A 21,109-nucleotide genomic window follows, 5' to 3' on the forward strand; every position below is an offset into this window, starting at 1 on the left:
TACATCCCTAAACTAGATGAACTCTACGACGACCTCGGAGACACCTTCTATGTTCTAGGTGACCTTAACGCCCATCATGATCTTTGGCTGTCAGACTCCACCCCTGATACAAGGGGAAACGCCCTCGCTGACTCCATAGCCAACCTGGACTGTGGAATAATCAACGAAGACCTCCCCACCAGAGTAACCTCCACTGCTTCAACTTCACCTGATATCAGTATTGCTTCATCGAACCTCTTACCTGTTACCAACTGGTCCGTTGAGAAGAAAATGAGTTCAGATCATTTGCCGATCATAATCAGTCTTACAGCAGAACTTAAAAAATCCAACTCTAAACCTTTAACCTACATCAACTTTTCCAAAGCAAATTGGCAAGAATTCCACAACTTCACAGAGAAAATTTTTGAAAAAGCCCGTCCTGTAACAAATGTCCACAAAGCTGAGAAACACTTTCGTAAAACCCTCCAGAGAGCTGCCCGCAAATACATCCCTGCGGGAAGACTCCCTAAAACCTACAATGCCCTTCCTACAGAAGCTGCTAAATTGATCGACAAAAGAGATGAAATCCGCAACACCAACCCATCTGACCCTCGCCTTGGAGACCTTAACAAAGAAATAAACCAGAAGATTAACGAACATCGTAGAAATAAATGGCAAGAACACTTAGCCAGCTGTCCTCCTGGTTCCAAGAAATTATGGTCTACAATAAAGAGCCTCAACAATGGACCTCGTCAACCTGATAATCAAGGTATTTCTTTTGATGGTAAAACTTTTCTGGATGCTAAGAAAATTGCTAACAAATTTAACCATCAATATACTCCACCTATTAGCAAAAAACCTCACAAACAGCTGAGAAAAACCCTTAGATCCATGAAAAAGAAGGCAAGACACCAGCCTATCATTTTTACCCCAGCCCAAACTCTAGCAGCTATAAAGAAAGCCAAGAACTCTAAAGCACTTGGGCCCGACAATCTCTCCCCAATCATGTTGAAAAATCTTGGCCCACATGCCATCAAATTCTTGACCGAGATCTACAACAAGTGTATGCAGAGTTCTATCATACCGAGCATTTGGAAAACGGCCAAAATCATCCCTCTCCTAAAACCTGGCAAAGCATCTGACCAAGGACCCAGCTACAGACCTGTTTCTCTCCTCTCTCCAGCAATCAAGATCCTTGAAGCTCTCCTCCTCCCACTTGTCAATGATGCCATTCACCTTGCCGACCACCAACATGGTTTTAGGAAGGGAAGATCCACCACAACAGCACTTCAATCCATCCTCGACCACATTAACACCGGCCTGAACCAGAAGAAACCAGTTCAACGTACAGTCTCCGTTGCCATCGACCTTTCCCGTGCGTTTGACACGGTTGACCATCAGATCTTACTCGATGATATTAACCAGCTAGACTTGAACGACTACATCAAGCGGTTTCTCTGTGCCTACCTGCGGGGCCGCCAGACATATGTCCTGTTCAGGAATTCAAAATCCAAGTGCAGGAAGATGAAACAGGGGGTTCCCCAAGGGGGCGTTCTCTCCCCCATCCTGTTTAATCTTTACATGTCTAAGATGCCTGCCCCGCCTGGAAACATCAAACTGGTTTCATACGCGGATGATGGAAATATACTTAACTCAGGTACAGTGATTGAACCAATTGTCCAGGAAATAAATTCATATTTATCAACACTGGAAACATGGTTCAAATCACGCAACCTCTTCATTTCTCCATCTAAATCCTCGGCAACACTCTTCACCACTGCCTCTAACGAGATCAGCTTAGAACTAGCCGTGGAAATAAATGGAGAACCGGTGCCTACTGTAAAGAAACCCAAGATCCTTGGAATCACGTTTGATGGACTTCTTTCTTTTAAACAACATGTCACCGACACCAAGACCAAGATCCAGGCCAAGAACAACATCTTGAAAGCCTTAACAGGATCTTCATGGGGTAAAGAGAAAGAAGTTATCATCAACACATATAAAGCCACAGGTCAGTCTCTGTTAAATTACTGCTGTCCAATTTGGACCCCATCCCTCAGTAAAACATCCTGGCAAAGTCTCCAGGTGGCCCAAAACAATGCTTTAAGGATTGCTACAGGCTGCCACAGGATGACCAACATTGATCACTTACATGATGAAACTAAAGTCATGAAGGTCCAGCCACACTGTGAGATGTTAAGTAAGCAGTTTCTCCTGGCTACCCAGAAACCTGACCACCCTAACAGAGTTGACCTTAGGAAACCACCTCCACCACGTCAGATGAAGCAGACCATAACATCTAAATTTGGCCGTGAAGTAAAAACCCTGGCCAGAAACATGACAGAGGAAAATTTTAAATCTAAACTTAAGATTATCCACACAAAATCTGTCAAGAACATGCTGAACACTTTTGACAATAACAAAGTGTTAAATTCCCGCCCCCCTGAAATACACAAATCTGAGTGTAAACTTCCCAGAACGACCAGATCTACTCTGGCCCAACTCAGATCAGGTTACAGTGTGTACTTGAATAGCTACAAGGCACGCATTGACCCAAATGCAAGTGATAAATGCCCCAACTGTGATAACTGCCACACCACAGATCACCTGTTTAACTGTCAGAACAATCCCACCAACCTCAGTGTTAGAAGTCTCTGGAATAAACCTCTTGATGCCGCCAGATTCCTAAATCTGGCAACAGATGACGAGATACATGAACAAGAAAGATAATGGGCTAACAACAACAACAGGGACTAGAAAAATAGCTTAAAAACACCTAAAGACTTAAATCTAAAGATATCTCAATCTTTTCAGTAGTTATTGAGATCTTAAGCTTCAGACAAAAAAATTAATACAACTTTATATAATAGGATGAAGATTATTTTGAACCATTTTTGCATTTTTAATATTATGAAATAAATATTTCTTCCTGTTTAGGTATTGCGGCAAAGACGGATACCTGGAACGGACAATACACCAGAGAAAATTGTGGCTGAAATTCTTGTCAGAAAAGTGCCTGAAGATCAACAGGCCATAGGTGAGCGGCTGGTACTAGAAATATAAAAAAAATCGCCGTTTTGTAACATTCGCCGTTTTGAATCCACTCAAAAAAAAATGGTTTTAGGTATCGTTTAAAAGGAATTAATGCAAATATGTGCTTCAAAAAATTAATTTCTACGTAATTATTTATTGATAAATTTGCCCTGAAAATAGCAAAAATCTGCAAAACTGAATTCGAACTCTATGTGTCATTTGTACACTGATTACGAGATGGTTGCATTAACCCGCTCCCCCCTTATATTTTTTTTTCATTTTAGAATTACGAGTGTGTGTGTTGGGAAGCGTTGATGTTGGTAAGAGTACGTTGCTGGGTGTATTAACACAAGGAGAGCTGGATAATGGCAGAGGAAAAGCAAGACTAAATATGTTTCATCATTTACATGAGATTCAAACTGGCAGGTAATTAAAATCATGCAGGGAGGGGACATTGCGCTGTTTAGTGTTTATGATACTAGTCTCCAAAGTTTTATTGTAAGGTTTTTTTTTATTCGTTGGCTTGACAACTTTCTTTTATTGAATTTTGATTGGTTGGGTCATTAAGTTGAGTGTCCAAACGTTTCAAACGCTAATTGTAATCTACTAAAGAGGTAATTTTACGTATCATTATTGGGAATGTACATCAAATTATCGGCCATTGTCTTATCCTTCCCTGAATTAAAACGTTATTGATTTCCACCTATCAGACTATAATACCTATTGAATTTGTCTGTATTTTCCATTAATGTGCCATAAACAATGGGAACACTTTAGCTGTTTTTATGGTATTTTCGTTAGTCTCAAATAATAAAATACTTTTCTGCTATTTATTTTCCATAATAATTTCTGTTTGGGGAAGAGATATCCTCAAACCGGTCCTAAAACTAAGGGAGGGGACATTGGACTGTAAATTATGCTGGTACCTAAAGATTCATACCCACGTTTTCTATTCATTGCATTGGCTCAAAAAAATGGTACTTTTAAGTTATATTGGTTGCTTCCAAACAAGTAATGTCAAAACTTTTCAATTGATGATTTGAATCTAAAGATGGGGTAATTCTGTTTATTATCATTGGGTATATTAATGACAGGGCATATTATATTTTCAGGACAAGCTCTATTTCCCACGAAGTGCTTGGGTTTGACAGTGATGGGCATACTGTCGATTATTCTACTTGCTCAACACCAGATGTAAGCTTTTAAATTGCACAACATTTGTCTCTTTGATCTTAACATTATCCTTGTAATAAAGTTACAGGACTTGTATGGGCATAGCCGTTAGTTTTATTGTTTACATGAATAACATTCAATTTTTCTATTTATCGAGTATCTAGGTATCTATCTTTTCTTCCATGAAATACTGCAAATTATTGTAATTCATTTTTTCGTAGGAAATTGGAGAAAAGTCAACTAAAATCATCACCTTTATTGATCTAGCGGGACACCAGAAATACCTAAAAACTACTATTTCTGCCTTAACAGGTACAATAGTCAATATTATAACAGTTGTGTAATTACCTCGAAAGGACGGGATTCTCTTTCGATTTTAACTGATCTTCTAGAGAAGCTAAAGGATCATCTGCTTGCAATGGGAAACGATACTTTAACACTCAAGGATATTGGGTTAAGTAACAGACAACCATCCCCTTGATTGCACGACCTTTTTCTGAGAGTCTTAACTGTGCATGGTAATGAGTTGCGCCTGTTTATGGGCCAAGACATACTGTTTCATTTATATTGAGCAATAACATTGGTAATATTATCCTTAAATAATTCATGAATATTTTTTACTTTCAGGTTATTGTCCTCATTATGTTATGCTAGTTGTATCAGCAACCTCTGGTGTTGTGGGAATGACCCAGGTAACATCATTACAAAAAATTGCTTAAACGCAATCTGTTAACCCACACGGATTGAACATGAACTGAACACCCCCTAAATATACTTAAGCAATATTTTTCCAGTATGGCTTCGAAACCGGTTAGAGTCGGTTCTTAGCCATACTGAAAAATCATGTATATCATCGTACTAGAGACAATTTTCCACCAATATTAGAATAAAAAATTATGTAATTTATACCAGTTTTGTTAGCCCAGGCAACCGGCCTCTCTTGGGTTTAACAAAACTGGTTTTTATCTTAAAATGTTTTATTTCATATCCACAGAAAGCTATCTATGATACGATGCGATATAACTGGCTCCGTTAATGATGACATTATTTAGGAGCACCTGGGTATTGCTGTGGCATTAGAAGTTCCATTTTTTGTTGTCATCACCAAGATTGATTCTACCTCGCAGGAGAGACTTAATAAAACTTTGGAGGCGGTGGAGGCCACCCTTAAGGTCAGGGAGTTTACTTTGTATTTAAATGAGGGAGGGAGGGGACATCGGACTGTTTATCATACTGGTACATTTAATTTTACTAAATGTTTTTTTATTTGTTGGCTCAAAAACTTTAAATTTTTCAACCAATAACTTTAATCTACAAAAGGGGTTAACTGTCTGTCATAATGGGGAGGTACATAAATTTATCGTCCATTGTCTCATCTCATAAGATCCCTGAATAATAAATTTTTTATATTAATCTATGTATAATTCTTATTACCTAGTTTACTTCAATATGACATTTAAATTAAGTAAACGAAAAATTAATCCTATCCCTTAATTTATTGGTTGAATTTCTGTCTCTGAGAGATTGTTATTATTTATTATTTACATTTAAACATTTGGATCATGGAAAGAAAACAAAGTCATTCCTAAATTAGGACAGAAGTCACCTTCCTAGGAAGGACATAAGTAGCCTTCCTTAAGTGAGAATTTGTTAGATGAAGGGCATAACATGCCTCCCTTAACAAAGATTTTGCAAGATTAAGGACATAAGTAGCCTCCCTTCACCTCACAAAACCTAGCTTTTTGATCCTTCACATAGCAAAATCTTGCATAAAATTGGTTTTTGGTCCATCACATAGCAAAATATTGGAAAACTTAGCTTTTCTTAATTCTTACAAAACATAGCAAATTCTTGCAAAACATAGCAAATTCTTGCAAAACATAGCAAATTCTTGGAAAACTTAGCTTTTCTGTCCTTCAAATAGCTAATTCTTGCAAAACATAGCAAATTCTTACAAAACATAGCAAATTCTTGCAAAACATAGCAAATTCTTACAAAACATAGCAAATTCTTGCAAAACATAGCAAATTCTTGCAAAACATAGCAAATTCTTGGAAAACTTAGCTTTTCTGTCCTTCACATAGCTAATTCTTGCAAAACATAGCAAATTCTTACAAAACTTAGCAAATTCTTGCAAAACATAGCAAATTCTTACAAAACATAGCAAATTCTTGCAAAACATAGCAAATTCTTACAAAACATAGCAAATTCTTAGAAAACTTTGCTTTTCTGTCCATCACATAGCAAATTCTTGCAAAACATAGCAAATTCTTGCAAAACATAGCAAATTCTTGCAAAACATAGCAAATTCTTGCAAAACATAGCAAATTCTTGCAAAACATAGCAAATTCTTGGAAAACTTTTTTTGTCCTTCACATAGCAAATTACTATGTTTTGCAAGAATTAGCTATGTGAAGGACAGAAAAGCTAAGTTTTCCAAGAATTTGCTATGTTTTGTAAGAATTTGCTATGTTTTGCAAGAATTTGCTATGTTTTGTAAGATTTTGCTATGTTTTGCAAGAATTTGCTATGTTTTGTAAGAATTTGCAATGTTTTGCAAGAATTCGCTATGTGTTGTAAGAATTTGCTATGTTTTGCAAGAATTAGCTATGTGAAGGACAGAAAAGCTAAGTTTTCCAAGAATTTGCTATGTTTTGCAAGAATTTGCTATGTTTTGCAAGAATTTGCTATGTTTTGCAAGAATTTGCTATGTTTTGTAAGAATTTGCTATGTTTTACAAGAATTTGCTATGTTTTGTAAGAATTTGCAATGTTTTGCAAGAATTTGCTATGTTTTGTAAGAATTTGCTATGTTTTGCAAGAATTAGCTATGTGAAGGACAGAAAAGCTAAGTTTTCCAAGAATTTGCTATGTTTTGCAAAAATTTGCTATGTTTTGCAAGAATTTGCTATGTTTTGTAAGAATTTGCTATGTTTTGCAAGAATTAGCTATGTGAAGGACAGAAAAGCTAAGTTTTGCAAGAATTTGCTATGTTTTGCAAGAATTTGCTATGTTTTGCAAGAATTTGCTATGTTTTGCAAGAATTTGCTATTTTTTGCAAGAATTTGCTATGTTTTGCAAGAATTTGCTATGTTTTGCAAGAATTTGCTATGTTTTGCAAGAATTTGCTATGTTTTGCAATAATTTGCTATGTTTTGCAAGAATTTGCTATGTTTTGCAAGAAGTTGCTATGTTTTGCAAGATGAAGGACATAAGCAGCCTTCCTAATGTAAGAATTTGTCAGACAAAGGACATAAGTCACCTCCCTTAAGTTAGATTTTGTTAGATGAAGGACATAAGTAGCCTTCCTTAGATCAATTTCCAGTGACTTCTGTCCTAATTAGGAATGACTTTTTTTTCTTTCCATGATCCAAACATTTTATTTAATCTTTTGCTTCTCTTGTACTTAAGAAATGTTATTTTTAGGCTGCTGGCTCCAACAAAATGCCATTGGTAGTAAAATCTGAGGATGATTGTATAACTGCAGCCTCTAACAGCCTCAAGAAGAACACAGTCCCAATATTTTGTGTGTCAAGCGTTACCGGGTCGGGGTTGAATGATATCAAGTGAGTCAGCATTTTTCTATGTATAAAAAAAATATTCAAGTTGTTTTCAAAACAAAAACATTGTATTCACATAGCTTTGTTCTTAGGCGGCAAAGCCAATGATATTTTGATTACACCACAGTAAACTGTTATGCAGTATTAGTCCATAAAATCTTGGTAGGTTACGGTATATAATTAGTAAAAACTGGATTTAATCAACATATCTAAGTTTTGCTGAGAGACTGAGTGTATACTGTATTATATCAATAACAGCTTAAAGACTGTTTTCTTTAAGCATACCATGTCCATAGTTAAATAGTAGTTAAGCTATTTTTAATACTTAAACCATGTTTTTATAGCTTTTCTGAATGTAAATTTTATCTTAGGAAATTTCTCCATTTATTACCGCCGGGAGTTGGCGAGAAAGAGGTTGAAAAACTAGAACAAGAGACTCCGGAATTCCAGATTGATGAATTGTTCGAGGTAAACTTAAAACTTATTAGATTAAAAAAGAACAACTTTTTTTTATAATATTAAGGAAGCCATTATACTTCTTTGGAAGCAGCTTATAGTGCCTATAAAAAATTACGCTTTACAACACAAATGACCAATGATAGGCCAGTATACATTTTAATTGACCAATTGTAAAATATATTTACTGGCCTGGTCATTTGTATTTTATGACGTCATTTTTTTTAATAGGCACTATAAGCTGCTTCACAACTTCGTACTATTGATTACCAACATTTCCTTATTAGTTTAGTAGGTATTATCTATAAATAGCGACAACGACGCCCCAAGAGGACTTTAGGTGGTGGTGAATTGAATTTGACCTCCACTAGTTTTAGTGTCAAACAGAAAAAGTACAAACCCCCCCATATTTTTTTGAGGGGGGGGGGATTACTGCCTCCCCCCCTCTCCCCCAAATAGTTATAAATTTTTCCGGGTCCTATGAGATTTTACCCTGTAGAGCAGAACCATGATATAGGTTTAGCTGTTAGCGAGATCCTTCGGTACATAAAGTCAGACAGAGTTCCTGTTACTTTTATATAAGGATTATCATTTAATTGTAACCCTATGCAGGTGCCAGGTGTCGGAACCGTGGTTGGTGGGCTCGTAACCCAGGGCTACATTGTAGAAAATATGCCCCTGCTCTTGGGACCTTTCGAGGATGGAAAGTTTCGTGATGTTTATGTGTCAAGTATTAGAAGAAATAAGGCTGCCTGCAGGTTCGTAGCTATTTATTACTTTTTCTATTTAACAAAGTGTTAATATGTATGTAAGTATGCCTGGCATAAAAAAAAATTTAAAAACGGTAAACATGCGAATTTTAGGGAAGCTTTGTATTATTCCTGTCAGGTCAAATCTATGGTCAATGAAATTTTTATATGATAATGATGTTAGATTCTATAAATTAGGATGGGTTCAATAAAATACACTATATTACACATATAATAATAATTAAGCTAAGGTTAGGAATATGGGCCAGACATGTTGACATGCTTAAATAGGTTTAAAACATACCTTGTTTTATATGAAGTTATAGCTTGATCCAACACTGTGTGCTCGCCTTTGGAGGACCAGTATTTCCCTTCACAGCTGCACTATGTAGGTCTTTGGTCTTTCAGATTAGAATAAAGTGATACCAAAAAAAAGAAATGTATAAAATCCTTGGTAAAAATAGATACACTTGATGTTTAGAAAGGGAGGGGGCGAAAGTGACACTTTTTGAAACCAAAACTAAAAGTTAAAGGAACTCAACTAAAAAAAGAGTTACAGGTCTGACATTTTGCATGGCAGTTGCTTTTTAGGGGTAAAATATGGAACTGTAAAGAAACGGAGTTGCAACCGCCGAAAACCGCCGAGAAAAGGCAAAAAAAATTCGGCGGGAAACGGCGGTTTTTGGCGGTTGCGCCGCCGTTTCTTCGCAGTTCCATATTTTACCCCTATAAAGCAACTGCCATGCAAAATCTCAGACCTGTAACTCTTTTTTATTTGAGTTCCTTTGTTTACTTTTAGTTTTGGTTTCAAAAAGTGTCACTTTCGCCTCCCCCCTTTATAAAATAAGCCACTATTAAAGGTTAAAAAGCTGTTTGAATTTAAAATGATAAATAATAAAGAGTCTTGTGTGTCTCAATATATCAGTTCTGTAGATATGTCTTTTTTTTTAAATCAATTGACAATGAGCTATAGTGGATGCATTATGAGAACTTTATTATCTTTAAATTGGTCAATTTCAACAACTGACATGGTAACAATTTTTATACTTTAGGCTGGTTCGTGCACAGCAGTCAGCTGCTTTGGCCATTGACATCCCTGTTGGTCAACTAAGGAGGGGTATGTTGATGACATCCAGACATGGTAGTATGCCAAAACCATGCCAAGTTTTCCAGGTACAGTTCAATCCATCTAGTTGTCTTTTTGCCTAACTAATTTCACAAATGACATAGGCATTCAGAAGATAATATGTATGTACAAAAAAGAAGTAAAGAATGGATCAGAATTACTAATTTAAATTTTTTTGTTATAATAGGAAGGAAATCTTCGTATACCCTGTTCTACTTTTTTGAAAAGTATATTAATATTTATTGTTAATTGGGGAGAGGGACATTAAGGAGGAGGGGACATTGACTAATAATTACACTGATACCCCAAGTTTTTCTTCTCGTTATTACTCGTTCTCCCATTCGATGCCTTGAAAATAAAATCTTTGGAGACTTTTATGGAGTTCTAAAAACCTTGTACTTCAGTGTGCAAAATTTTTTACCAATAATTTTAATCTACAGAATTAGTATTTTTGTTGTTTGTAATGGGGTAAATCTTCCATTGTGTTATACAACCTCTAGTTTATCTTCCATTGTTATTATTACTTTATTTAGGCCGAAGTATGTTTACTATTCCATCCTAATGGTATAAATACTGGATTCCGAACTACAGTGCATATTGGAAATATCAGGCAAACGGCCAAAATAACAGAAATGGAACCCATTCAGGTGATTTTTTTCATTTTGAAATAAAATTTCAGTCAATTTGTTGAAATTTTTGGTCTATTTAATATAACTTTATTCAACTTTATTTAACGCTGACTTATATATGGTTGAAAATAATTGCCCTTTCGTACTAAAACGTGTAAGCTACACTTTCTAACCTATAATATGGCCAGACTCTTCCTTCGCTGTATTCTTATTGATCTAATTTATAGATTAGGGATTATTTACCTATCTATGTAGTCTTAAAATTTTTGCATATTTTCTGAACTATTTGTTATCGCCTCTTTTTGTCTTTAGTCAGTCCGTCTGTAACGCTACGGGAAAAATGTGTTACTCGGCTGCTATTGAAAATAGACATCTCCTGAGTTTTTTTTTTTTTGAAGATTCCTATTATATATGTGCATCTACTCTTTATATTATTTTGTCCGTCAGTCTGTCGGTCATGCTTAAAAAGACAAAAACTTTATTATTCAAAAAGTCCTCAGTTTTAATGAAAATGTTTTTGTTATGTTCTGAGCAAATTTTTGAAAGCGAAGCTTTTCTATAATTAGGGTCGGTCCGTCCGTACGTCACAGTTAGCTCTTTTTATTAATTTGAAAAGGTTAAAATTGTCCTATCGATTCTAAACTTTGCATGGTAATTTCTGTAGTAGCTTGGTACGATTTAGAAAGCGTAGCAACTCTATAATCGTTACCAGAATGTCCGTACATCCATTTAAACATAATAATTTTTTTAATTTTTTAACAGCAATTTTTTATATGATAAAATTATCCGATTGATCTGATTTTTGGAATACTGATTCCTAGGACAACAAAGTACAATATTATAAGCGAAGCATCTCTATAATTAAATCCTAAAAATGTAAGTATGTCCTTAAACAATATCCTGTACATATGTCAGCAGTTTTTAACAGATTTACTTACAATTTGTTTCGATTTTTATACATTTATATTCTGATTATTCAGTTTTGACACTCTATACGTGTTAATGTTCGTTTGTCTAACCGATTCAGAGCTTCGCTTTTATGGATGTTGCCATCCTTGTTTTTTTAAGAAATTGGAGAGCTCTGGAACGGCGTTGGTAACATTCCGGTTCTTGAAGAATCCGGAGTTTGTCAAGACTGGCGCAAGAATTCTATTCAGGTATCATTTGTTTCCAGCAGCATAGCCTCTACATAACTGTACTAGCGGCTATGCTCCAAGAGGCCTCTAGTGGGCACGTAAAATGTTTTCTTTTGAATCCATGGTAGAATCAGCTTACTAAATTTTTTGGCGATTTCTCTTAAGAGGGTGGTAGTTCCCTCCCCCAAAATAGCTATAAACCTTCCAAGGACCTATGAGAAGCTACACTGTAAAGGAGAACCATATATGTTTAGCGGTTAGCGAGATCCTTCGGTACACATCGACAGACAGATAGACATCCTGTTTCTTTATTATAAGAATTATCATGTTTTGAAAAAAAAATATTTTTTTTTTATACCTATACCGTACGTTTTAAGTCTAAAACATATGATTTTTCTATTTTCAGAGAGGGCCGAACGAAAGGAATCGGTCGTGTATTGAAGGTTGAACCATTTAAATATCTTGACTCGAGCAATGTGGATCGCTAAACTTTTTTTGTTTCACCACTTTTGACCATGACCACTTTTATGCCAGGGATAGAGAAGACATTGGGCTGTTTATTTCACAAGTCTCCAAAGTTTTTAATAATGTTTTCTTATTCTTTGGTTCAACAATTTTAGGGACTTTTGTTGAATTAAGTTGAGTGTTAAATCTTTTAACCAATAATTGTGTATCATCATTGGGGTTGTACATCAATTTATCGGCCATTGTCTTTTCCTTTAAGACCCCTGCTTTTATGCCCTGTTTTGCACATTACCTCTGACCAAGACTTGAAAAATGTTTTGCGGTTGACATTGCTTTAGTTTTTTTGGATTATTGTCTCGTTTTTTTTTTTCATTCAAATTACTTATTTAATTTACTTTTAACTTCAATAGCTCATTTAAAGAAAATAGTACAACACATTAAAAAGTTATCCCTCCAAAGTAGTGCAATGGTCTTAAAGATTGACACAATTTTGTGTTGTCTTAATTGTAGTTTTTTCGGGTAAATTGTTGTAAAGTAAAAATATGTTTCAATTTACAGTAAACCCATTGGGCTTTTAACGAGCATCAAGCCTTTGAAAACAAAATTTAGAAAATATAATAATGTATTATAATGTAACACCTGTTTTATTTAGGCAATTGTATATGTAAAAGCACAAAAATACTGTTTGAATAACACCACCAATAAGGTTTCATTTTATCAAAATAAACTACTTTTTCCTACGATATTAGATAAATAATATCACCCAAAATACATTTAAAAGTAAATTAAGTAAAGGTTCATAATATTCCTAATCTTATTACTTGCGGCTATGCTCCTAGTGGTGGTTCGTTGAATTCAACCCTTCCTCCTCCAATTTTTTATTATTCATTAAAAAACTACTCAAAAAAACTCTTAATAAAGAGCCAAAATACTTCCAAGGACCAATGAGAAGCTACATTGTAAAGGATATTTTGATAAGAGAAAGCCTCTATTGAATAAAAAAAACTCATGAAAACTGCCTTCTTATGAGATACTACCATAATAGTTATAATTGATATTTTATCTTGAAAATAATGATTTACCAGCTGTTATGCACTATAAAAAATTCCCATTTTTGTTCAATTTTATTTTAAGCCTAGGTATATTTCATTCAGAAAAACTGTAAAATAAAATCGTTTTAACATGAAGAATTTTTAATATCTTTAATTTTAAGCTATACTTAAAAGATTTTAAAATGGGAATTTTTTGTGCAATTAATGAAAATTGTTGCAGGCAACTATTTAAATGAAAAGACTATGAAACTTATTGCCATAAAGATAAAAATGTACATAATATGTTCCAAACCGGTTTTAAAGGCATTACACTGTTGATATTTTACATTGTTCAATAATGTACACAATTATTCAACGTGTAATACTTGTTATTTTTACCAAAGGGATTATTGTACGTTTTAAGTGGATAATTTGGTCATAAAATTATCCTTCTTAAAACCAATATAATTGTACAAAAATAGTTAAAAGATCACACAAAAAATATTTATCCTCTTTCATCATCTTATTGTACTTCTTAAAAATTTTAAATTTAATTTTTGTCTGCCAGTCTCAATTTTGACAATTAGGTTACTGAATAATTTTGTACTCTTGTGTTATTTAGCACATTGTTAATATAAAAGCACAGAAACGTGAATAAAATGTCCAGTAACCTATTTAGTATTGTCAAAATTGATCCTTTCGACTGAAATAAACAGATGGATAGTCAATTGAAAATTAATTTATTCTCATTGTCATATCCCTTCCACCCCTGGCTGTATTGTATTATAGACAGAGATATGTAAATGGACGACATGTAATCTTCTCTCAATAAAAGACTTGATTGGGATAAGATAAATTTGTCTTCAATTGGCCTATCTCTTGATCTTATTATGTCTCGTTTTATTTAGTTTTATTTTATTGTATTGTATTCAGTGCAATGATAGAAGTAATGTTGACTTTCTCTAGTTTATATTCCAATTTTGAACATTATATTCTTACAGTATACTACAGGGCCTTTCAAAAAAAATGTATTTTTTTAAACTTTAATTTTACACAATGCTTTATATATTTGGAAAGCCAGTTATATAACATTTATGTCTGAAATAAATAGCAAAATGGTATGTGGTTATGGACATTTTGGCGGATTTATCAATTAGGGATTTTTGCATCCATAATTATGTTTTTAAAAATCCATTGAAATCTTGAAAGACCCTGTATTTAGAACATTTGTTGAGGGACCAACCAAAAAAAATACATTAATATATATTTATCTCTTAAGCTCCTATGTAGCAAATTCTAAATATTTAGATAAAAAATTATCACATTGTGTTATGTTGGAAGGACTTTTTTATGATATAAATAGAATTTTTAAATATTGATTCAATTAGCTCTCCATTTTATAGGTCCTTGCCATATAAAAATTTTATTTGCAATGATAATTGAATTTTAGATTCTTATTATCAACTATATAATGCAATTTTTATGTAGCTTAGTGCTCAATTATTTTATGTAATATTGTAATATTAAAAAAGTCTTCTATTTATTTTATTTGGGTATTTTTAAAATGGCTAGAATTTATTACCTTTTAAAAAGGAAATTTTGTTGATATATCAACCTTAACCCAAATAATTTAAATAAAACACTTTTTACAGTGTCACTCATATTGTAAATTATTCTTCATATGATATCATTATTATAATTATGTAAAAAAACGCCAAGTTTCCCAAATTTTGTCAAACTTGATCGTTTTTATTTGTGACCATAATTTTTATATGAATTTTTCAGCCATTCTATTATAGTTGAAGGTTCATATAAATTATATGTTGTCCTTATGTATACGCTGATTGTTTTGTCCGTATGCATTCAGAAATTTTATGAAATATATATATTACATTTATTGTTTTTATGTTCATGCTTTTATTTCAGATGCCTTTATAAAAATGAGTACATAAAAGAACTTATTTGACTGGGTCGGGCCAATTACCTAATTACCTCTCAAAAGCCACTGTGAAAATACGACGAATAGTCCCTTAAGCGGCGTTGCCACGAAAGGGACTATACCTACTCTTTAATTTTAATACAATTATGATATACAAAATTATCTCTCCTGTATTCTCTTCCTCCCTGCGCCATAATCGAACTTAATTGAAAGTCGGCACTTTTAAGGTTTATTCATGGATCTCAAGGCATAACACTATTGACGATAATAGTTATTTATCATATTTTCGTAATATTGTGAATGCTAGAAAGGATATTAAAATTATTTCAACAATTTTGGTCATGTGATCAAAATTTGAATTTTCCTTCTACTATTGCCCCCTCTGGGGGCGAAGTAGGTGGAAATTTAAATTTTTGTCACTTGACCTTAATATTGGTGAAATAATTTTGAATGACCTTTCTTGTATAAGCAATATTAATAAAATATGATACTTGGTTTTGTCTCATTCTCTATCTTTTTCTTAAATTCAAAAAAGTCTATCAAAAAATTTACATCATCTAAGGGTGAACAATAAATATCTCTGTCTATTTTTCTCTATATTTCTTCCCCCTCCCCCCTCCCTCACTTTTCTGTCTATTTCCTTCTCTCTCTCCTCCTCTTTTGTACGTTCATTTATACAATAGAGATAACCTAGAGACAGCACAAGGGAATTTTGTTTACATTATGTATCAGCTATAAATTGTTGAATATCTTAGGTTAAAGCTTTCCTTGGGTGAAATTTTTGAAGAAAATATTTCTTCCATCATATAATGTGAAGCGTATGACACAACATATAATAAGTTAGTTATAAATAATTTAATTTCTTATAATAAAGTTATCTTTCTAAAAATTATATCATTGCAAAATTTAGTTGCAAATAATGTTGCCTATAGGGCTGTATTTCATATACAACAAAAAGTGAACAAAGGTTTCTTTTTAAGAAAAAAATGGGGTCAGATTGACCATCTATGTCTAATGTTTATACCCACATCAAATATTAAATTATAACAATGTACAGTAGAGTGGATAAATTTTTTACATTGAATTTGTAATCAACATCTACAGTTTAAACGTCATATAAGAAACCTAAAAATAAAAAATTGATTTTGTACTTGAGGGGAAATGGGGGGAAAGTGTTTCCATGCATTAAAAATTTTAGAAGTTTATTCTGGAGGTGCAACTTTTTTTCTTTCAAAGTATTGCTTTATGCATCTTTTTGAATTTGTCTTGTTGATTAATATAAGAATATCAAATTGGTTTTAAAAAATATTCATCCAAGCATGAAAAATCTTAAATTAAGTGTAAAATCTCTTGGTTTTTAAATTTATTTATGGATTTTTCTTGCTAGGATCAATAGTTTTAAAAACAGATTTTTTATTCTTATTCTACTCTTCAAGGCAAAATTGGGAAGGTGCATAAAGCTATACTTTGAAAGAAAAATAATTGCCCCCCCCCCCAAAAAAAAAAAAAAAAAAAAAATCTCCCCACAAGTGTCTTTCTAAAAGTTTACATGCATCAGCAAGCCTCCCCATTATTCAATGTATTTTCTTTTCATTTTTTGGTCTTTTATATGATGTTCAGACAGAAAGTGTATGTAGCACATTTAAAATTAGAAAATCATTGAAAATCAAGCCACTCTAATGTACAGCATTTATTTCTTCAATTCCACAGTACAAAATTATTCCTGTATTTAAATTTAACATATCATATAGGAAAAAATATTCTTGTATTTAAAATTAAAAATCATGTTGGAATTTTTTTTACAATTTTTAAATTTTTTATTAATGTACAGCAAATTATTTCCTTTTTATCTCATGTTTTGAAATTTATGAGATAGTTAGAATAAATTACAGAAATAATGAAAGATTTAAAGAAGAGAGCGTCAGGGGGGGGGGTCGAGGGGGGTTTCCCCCCTCAGGAGAGGGGGGGTTGAGGGGGGTCTCCCCCCTCAGAAAAAGCTTGGGCTTAAATCTTCAACAAATAAAGAAAACAAAATTATTTTAAAAATTTCTTTTTTATGTTAAATATTATTATTTTTGTGACACTTGATTTTGAATGACAAAAAATGTTGAAATAAATATTACCCACTGTATGAAATGTTAAATTAGAAATCAATAATGATGTTGGAAAAATTATTCTCATTTTATACTCTGAAAAAAGGAATTGACAAAAAATAATAATTTTTATTCCAAACTTTTAAAACAGCATGCCTATTTCTTATTGGTTGACACTCGAATTAAAATAAAATAATGAATATTATTTCAAGACCAGAAATAAATTTGAAATAAATAATTTTCTTTCCCCTATATTTTTTATTCCAAAATGCCAAGAATTAATTTTGAAATAAAATAATTTTCTTTCCAATATTTTTATTCCTTTTTCTTATTGGACGTCATTTTGTGTCCAATGAGAGACTAGTGTTTAAATATTTTAAAGCTTATTACAGCATTTATTTTGAATATGATAATAGCAACATTCTCACATTAAATGTGATAAATTTAATTACACACACATGTCCCCCAATAATAATAAAAAACTACTTCTTCTTTTGATAAAAATATTTGGTAAAAAAACTTTGAAAAAGTCAGTTTGTAACCAACCAATCAAAAAAGGCACCCAAGTTTTTAAGCAAATAAATAAGATAAACCAGTTTATAAAACTTTGGGTACCAGTGAAATTTACAGTCTCATCATCACAAGGACTCTGATAGGAAATGGACAACTTATGCATACATACTGTACTAAATCAATCATTACTTGGACTAATTTAACCAAATTAGTTTTTTTAGGTTTTTAATAATTCATACAACCCCCTTAAGTTATTCATTACAATAAATAAAATACAATTTTAAAATTTATTTACTGTGTAAATATGCATAAATATGACGTTTTTACTGACAATTATGTTGATTTTTACTCAAAGCATATTTCTTGTAGACAATAAAATGATTATAACTTTCGTTCTATTTAAGATAAATTGATGAAATAAAAAGTACATTTAATTTTATTAAGCTGAAAAGTCACTTATTGATTTTAAGAAATAATAAACCCCTTTGAGTGGGGGAGGGGGAGGCGTTGAGTATTGAAATAAGAAACTAATGTAAATTTCTTTTCTACGGTGGGTTTTAATGATTCATATAGCAGCCAAACTGTTTTAGGCAATACCCATTTGTCTGTCAGTCCCTCTGTCTGTCTGTCTGTCCCACCACTTGTCTGTATATCTGTCTAACTGCCTCTCTTTTAGATTTCAATGAATCATCTAGCATAGCCTAATTGTAATTTGTTAATGCCTCAAAGACTGTCTGTTACTATTTACCTGTCCCTCTGTCTGTCCGTCTGTCTGTCTGTCCCTCTGTCTGTCTGATCATTCACAGGTTCTCTATTGGATTTTATCTAATTAATTGTCTATTTTAGTAAAACTTTGATAATTCTTCTTGCCCGTATGTCTGTCTATCTGCTGAGTTTCTACCCTTGGTCTAACAGACTTATTCACTTAATTTATAAAAAATTAGATTTAACTAATAATATGGTGGTATCTTGTACCAAGAGATACACAAATAACCCTGTGTTGAAAAAAACAAATAAAAAATGATTCAATTTCTTCTATGAAGAAAAGTTTAATACATGTTCCTTTAATCTCTTTGTACATCAAAAATATGTTTCAAATTTATAATATCAGGTTATATTCCCTTTAACTAAAATCAAGGGTGATTTTATTAAGATTTTACCAAAACTACTTTACATAAGAAATTTATTACATTTTAAATTTTTTTTTATAAAAAGAGGATTGGGATATATCTCCCTCCCAACATTAAATTTAAAAACTATTGTAAAATATATTAAAAGTTATAAACATATATCTATCAAGATCATTAAAGGAATTAACTCAAGTTTAAGGGGGGGGGGGGGCTTAATGCAACCATCTCGTAATCAATGCACAAATTGCACTTAGAATTCAGCTTGATTAACGGCGTATTTAAACACAACGAGGTACAGCCTTTTTAAAAGGGAAGCTTGTCTACAATTTTAATTTTAAATTTTGTTTACTAGAATCGATATAATATTACTTGGACTTTTCCCAAGATTTTCATGTACTCTAATAAATAATGCTCACAGCTGGCTAAAATACGGATACTCCCCTTTACCCCATCCACTTCCCTCCTGCCGGATGAACAAACTGAATAATAAATGTGGTCCATATTAGCAACCTAAATTGACCAAAAAATTACCCCTGTCAATATATCCACGTATTCAATCTCCCATTAAATAATCTGAAATTCTACGATACTTCAAATTGAAAGTAGAGTTGCTTTACCCTAAAACGTGTTGTCTTATATATTTTGAAGAAGATTTTATAAGATTGTTTATAAATTACGCTTCCAAAATGTAAAGATTTGTAGCCAAATGGGAAAGAAACTTGTTTCTTCATTTCTCATGCAACAACGGCTTAAAAAAGTACAAAACATTTGTTTGAGGATTTTGTTTCAGATAAAGTAATACAAGGACGCAAAAGTATTTTATTTTTTGCGGGTAAGGGTTTAGATTAGAATCATGAATTGAGGAGAATATAACCCCCCTACTACTCCACCCTTTTTCCTGCGGCCCCTAGGGGCTGACAAAACTGTTTTAATCTTATAATTTTCCATTTTAATATACGCGGAAAGCTGTCTATAATACGATGCGATAAATAACTATTATTATCCAGATATGAGAATACAAAAATTGTTCATTTTTAGTTAATTGTGTGTTTTGTATTTTTTATGTTTCTTCCCATAACACTAACCCCCCCCCTCTCCCCCTTCTTCTTTCAAGTTCAACAATACACATTTTTTCGTCCGCTTAAGTCTAGTCTTTACCAATTCTTCATATCTCTTGGCAACACATTTTGTGTAGTTTATTTTACTACTTGTTACAAACTAAAAAACAAATTTTTATTATTTGAAAATAAAGTGTAAACGAATATAAACAGATTGTATAAAAAGTTATACGAATCTTATGTTGCTATTTTGAAAAATCCAATTTAGTGATTGAAATTAAAACAAGATTAAATGAGTCCAACAATTTTTAAAGAATAATCTTTATGATTACATTGTCAGAAACCCCTTTACGTACCAGCATTTATACTCCATTTACTCGTTTCGGCGTTTTTTTACATTTTTTCGGCGGTGTCTAGTCGAGCACGAAAACCCTCTCCCCTGATTAAAAATAGAGGCGGTGTGGGAGTTGGTTTTACTGTAAGTTAGGTTAGGTTATATTAGGTGCAGGGCAGCCTTGAAGGGTTAGGGCTTCTCGCAGAGGTTATAAATGTACATATTTAAAATATAAAAATGAGGGTTTTATGTTTATTAGCTACTTTGAGGGAAAGTACATTTCTTGCATATATCAAACTAACTTCTACGCCCCTTGAGGCCTATAGGGGCTCTTAGTTCTAAGATTTTCACAATTGAAAAAAAGAGGATAATGCCGTATTTTTTTGTCAAAAGGCTATTTCTCTTTCTCTTCGGTAGATTGTGATACCCTACCCACAAAAAATTTATAAACCTATTTCGAATAGTTAGTCATGCCAAAAAAAAACTCAGTAATAATCCACAGATCTATGGCTTTTAATTGATGCACATTGTACATCTCCAATTATTACACACAATTATCCCTTCTGCAAATTAAAATTATTATTTTCAACGATTTGACACTCAATTTAATGAACCAACCAATCAAAATTCAATAAAAATTCTCAAAAAGCTGTTAAGCCAATCAATAGAAAAACGTCATTATTAAAAAACTTCGGGGGCTAGTGTA

At 32.7% G+C, this 21,109-nt stretch overlaps 1 protein-coding gene across 3 annotated transcripts in view; it reads left to right on the forward strand.

The window, feature by feature from the left end:
* Nucleotides 1-15,233, forward strand: part of LOC145328671 (GTP-binding protein 2) — an 80,891-nt gene extending 65,658 nt beyond the window's left edge. Inside the window, exons 8-21 of one of the 3 annotated variants that reach the window (XM_080172456.1) lie at nt 2,917-3,016; nt 3,297-3,438; nt 4,125-4,206; nt 4,407-4,497; nt 4,813-4,877; nt 5,238-5,357; nt 7,611-7,750; nt 8,116-8,212; nt 8,813-8,958; nt 10,002-10,122; nt 10,609-10,722; nt 11,773-11,861; nt 12,247-12,283; nt 14,270-15,233. In XM_080172456.1, coding sequence (XP_080028582.1) covers nt 2,917-3,016; nt 3,297-3,438; nt 4,125-4,206; nt 4,407-4,497; nt 4,813-4,877; nt 5,238-5,357; nt 7,611-7,750; nt 8,116-8,212; nt 8,813-8,958; nt 10,002-10,122; nt 10,609-10,722; nt 11,773-11,861; nt 12,247-12,283; nt 14,270-14,302 — 1,377 coding nt within the window. In that variant the 3' untranslated portion in view covers nt 14,303-15,233. Of the gene's footprint in view, nt 1-2,916; nt 3,017-3,296; nt 3,439-4,124; nt 4,207-4,406; nt 4,498-4,812; nt 4,878-5,237; nt 5,358-7,610; nt 7,751-8,115; nt 8,213-8,812; nt 8,959-10,001; nt 10,123-10,608; nt 10,723-11,772; nt 11,862-12,246; nt 13,816-14,269 lie in introns of those variants that run through there. The other 2 variants (XM_080172454.1, XM_080172455.1) reach the window with 2 other exon arrangements.
* The last annotated feature ends 5,876 nt before the right edge of the window (nt 15,234-21,109 follow it).

The sequence above is a fragment of the Acartia tonsa genome, chromosome 9 (genome assembly GCF_053477335.1).
Source record: "Acartia tonsa isolate MP-2025a chromosome 9, ASM5347733v1, whole genome shotgun sequence".
Classification (NCBI taxonomy): Eukaryota; Metazoa; Arthropoda; class Copepoda; order Calanoida; family Acartiidae; genus Acartia; species Acartia tonsa.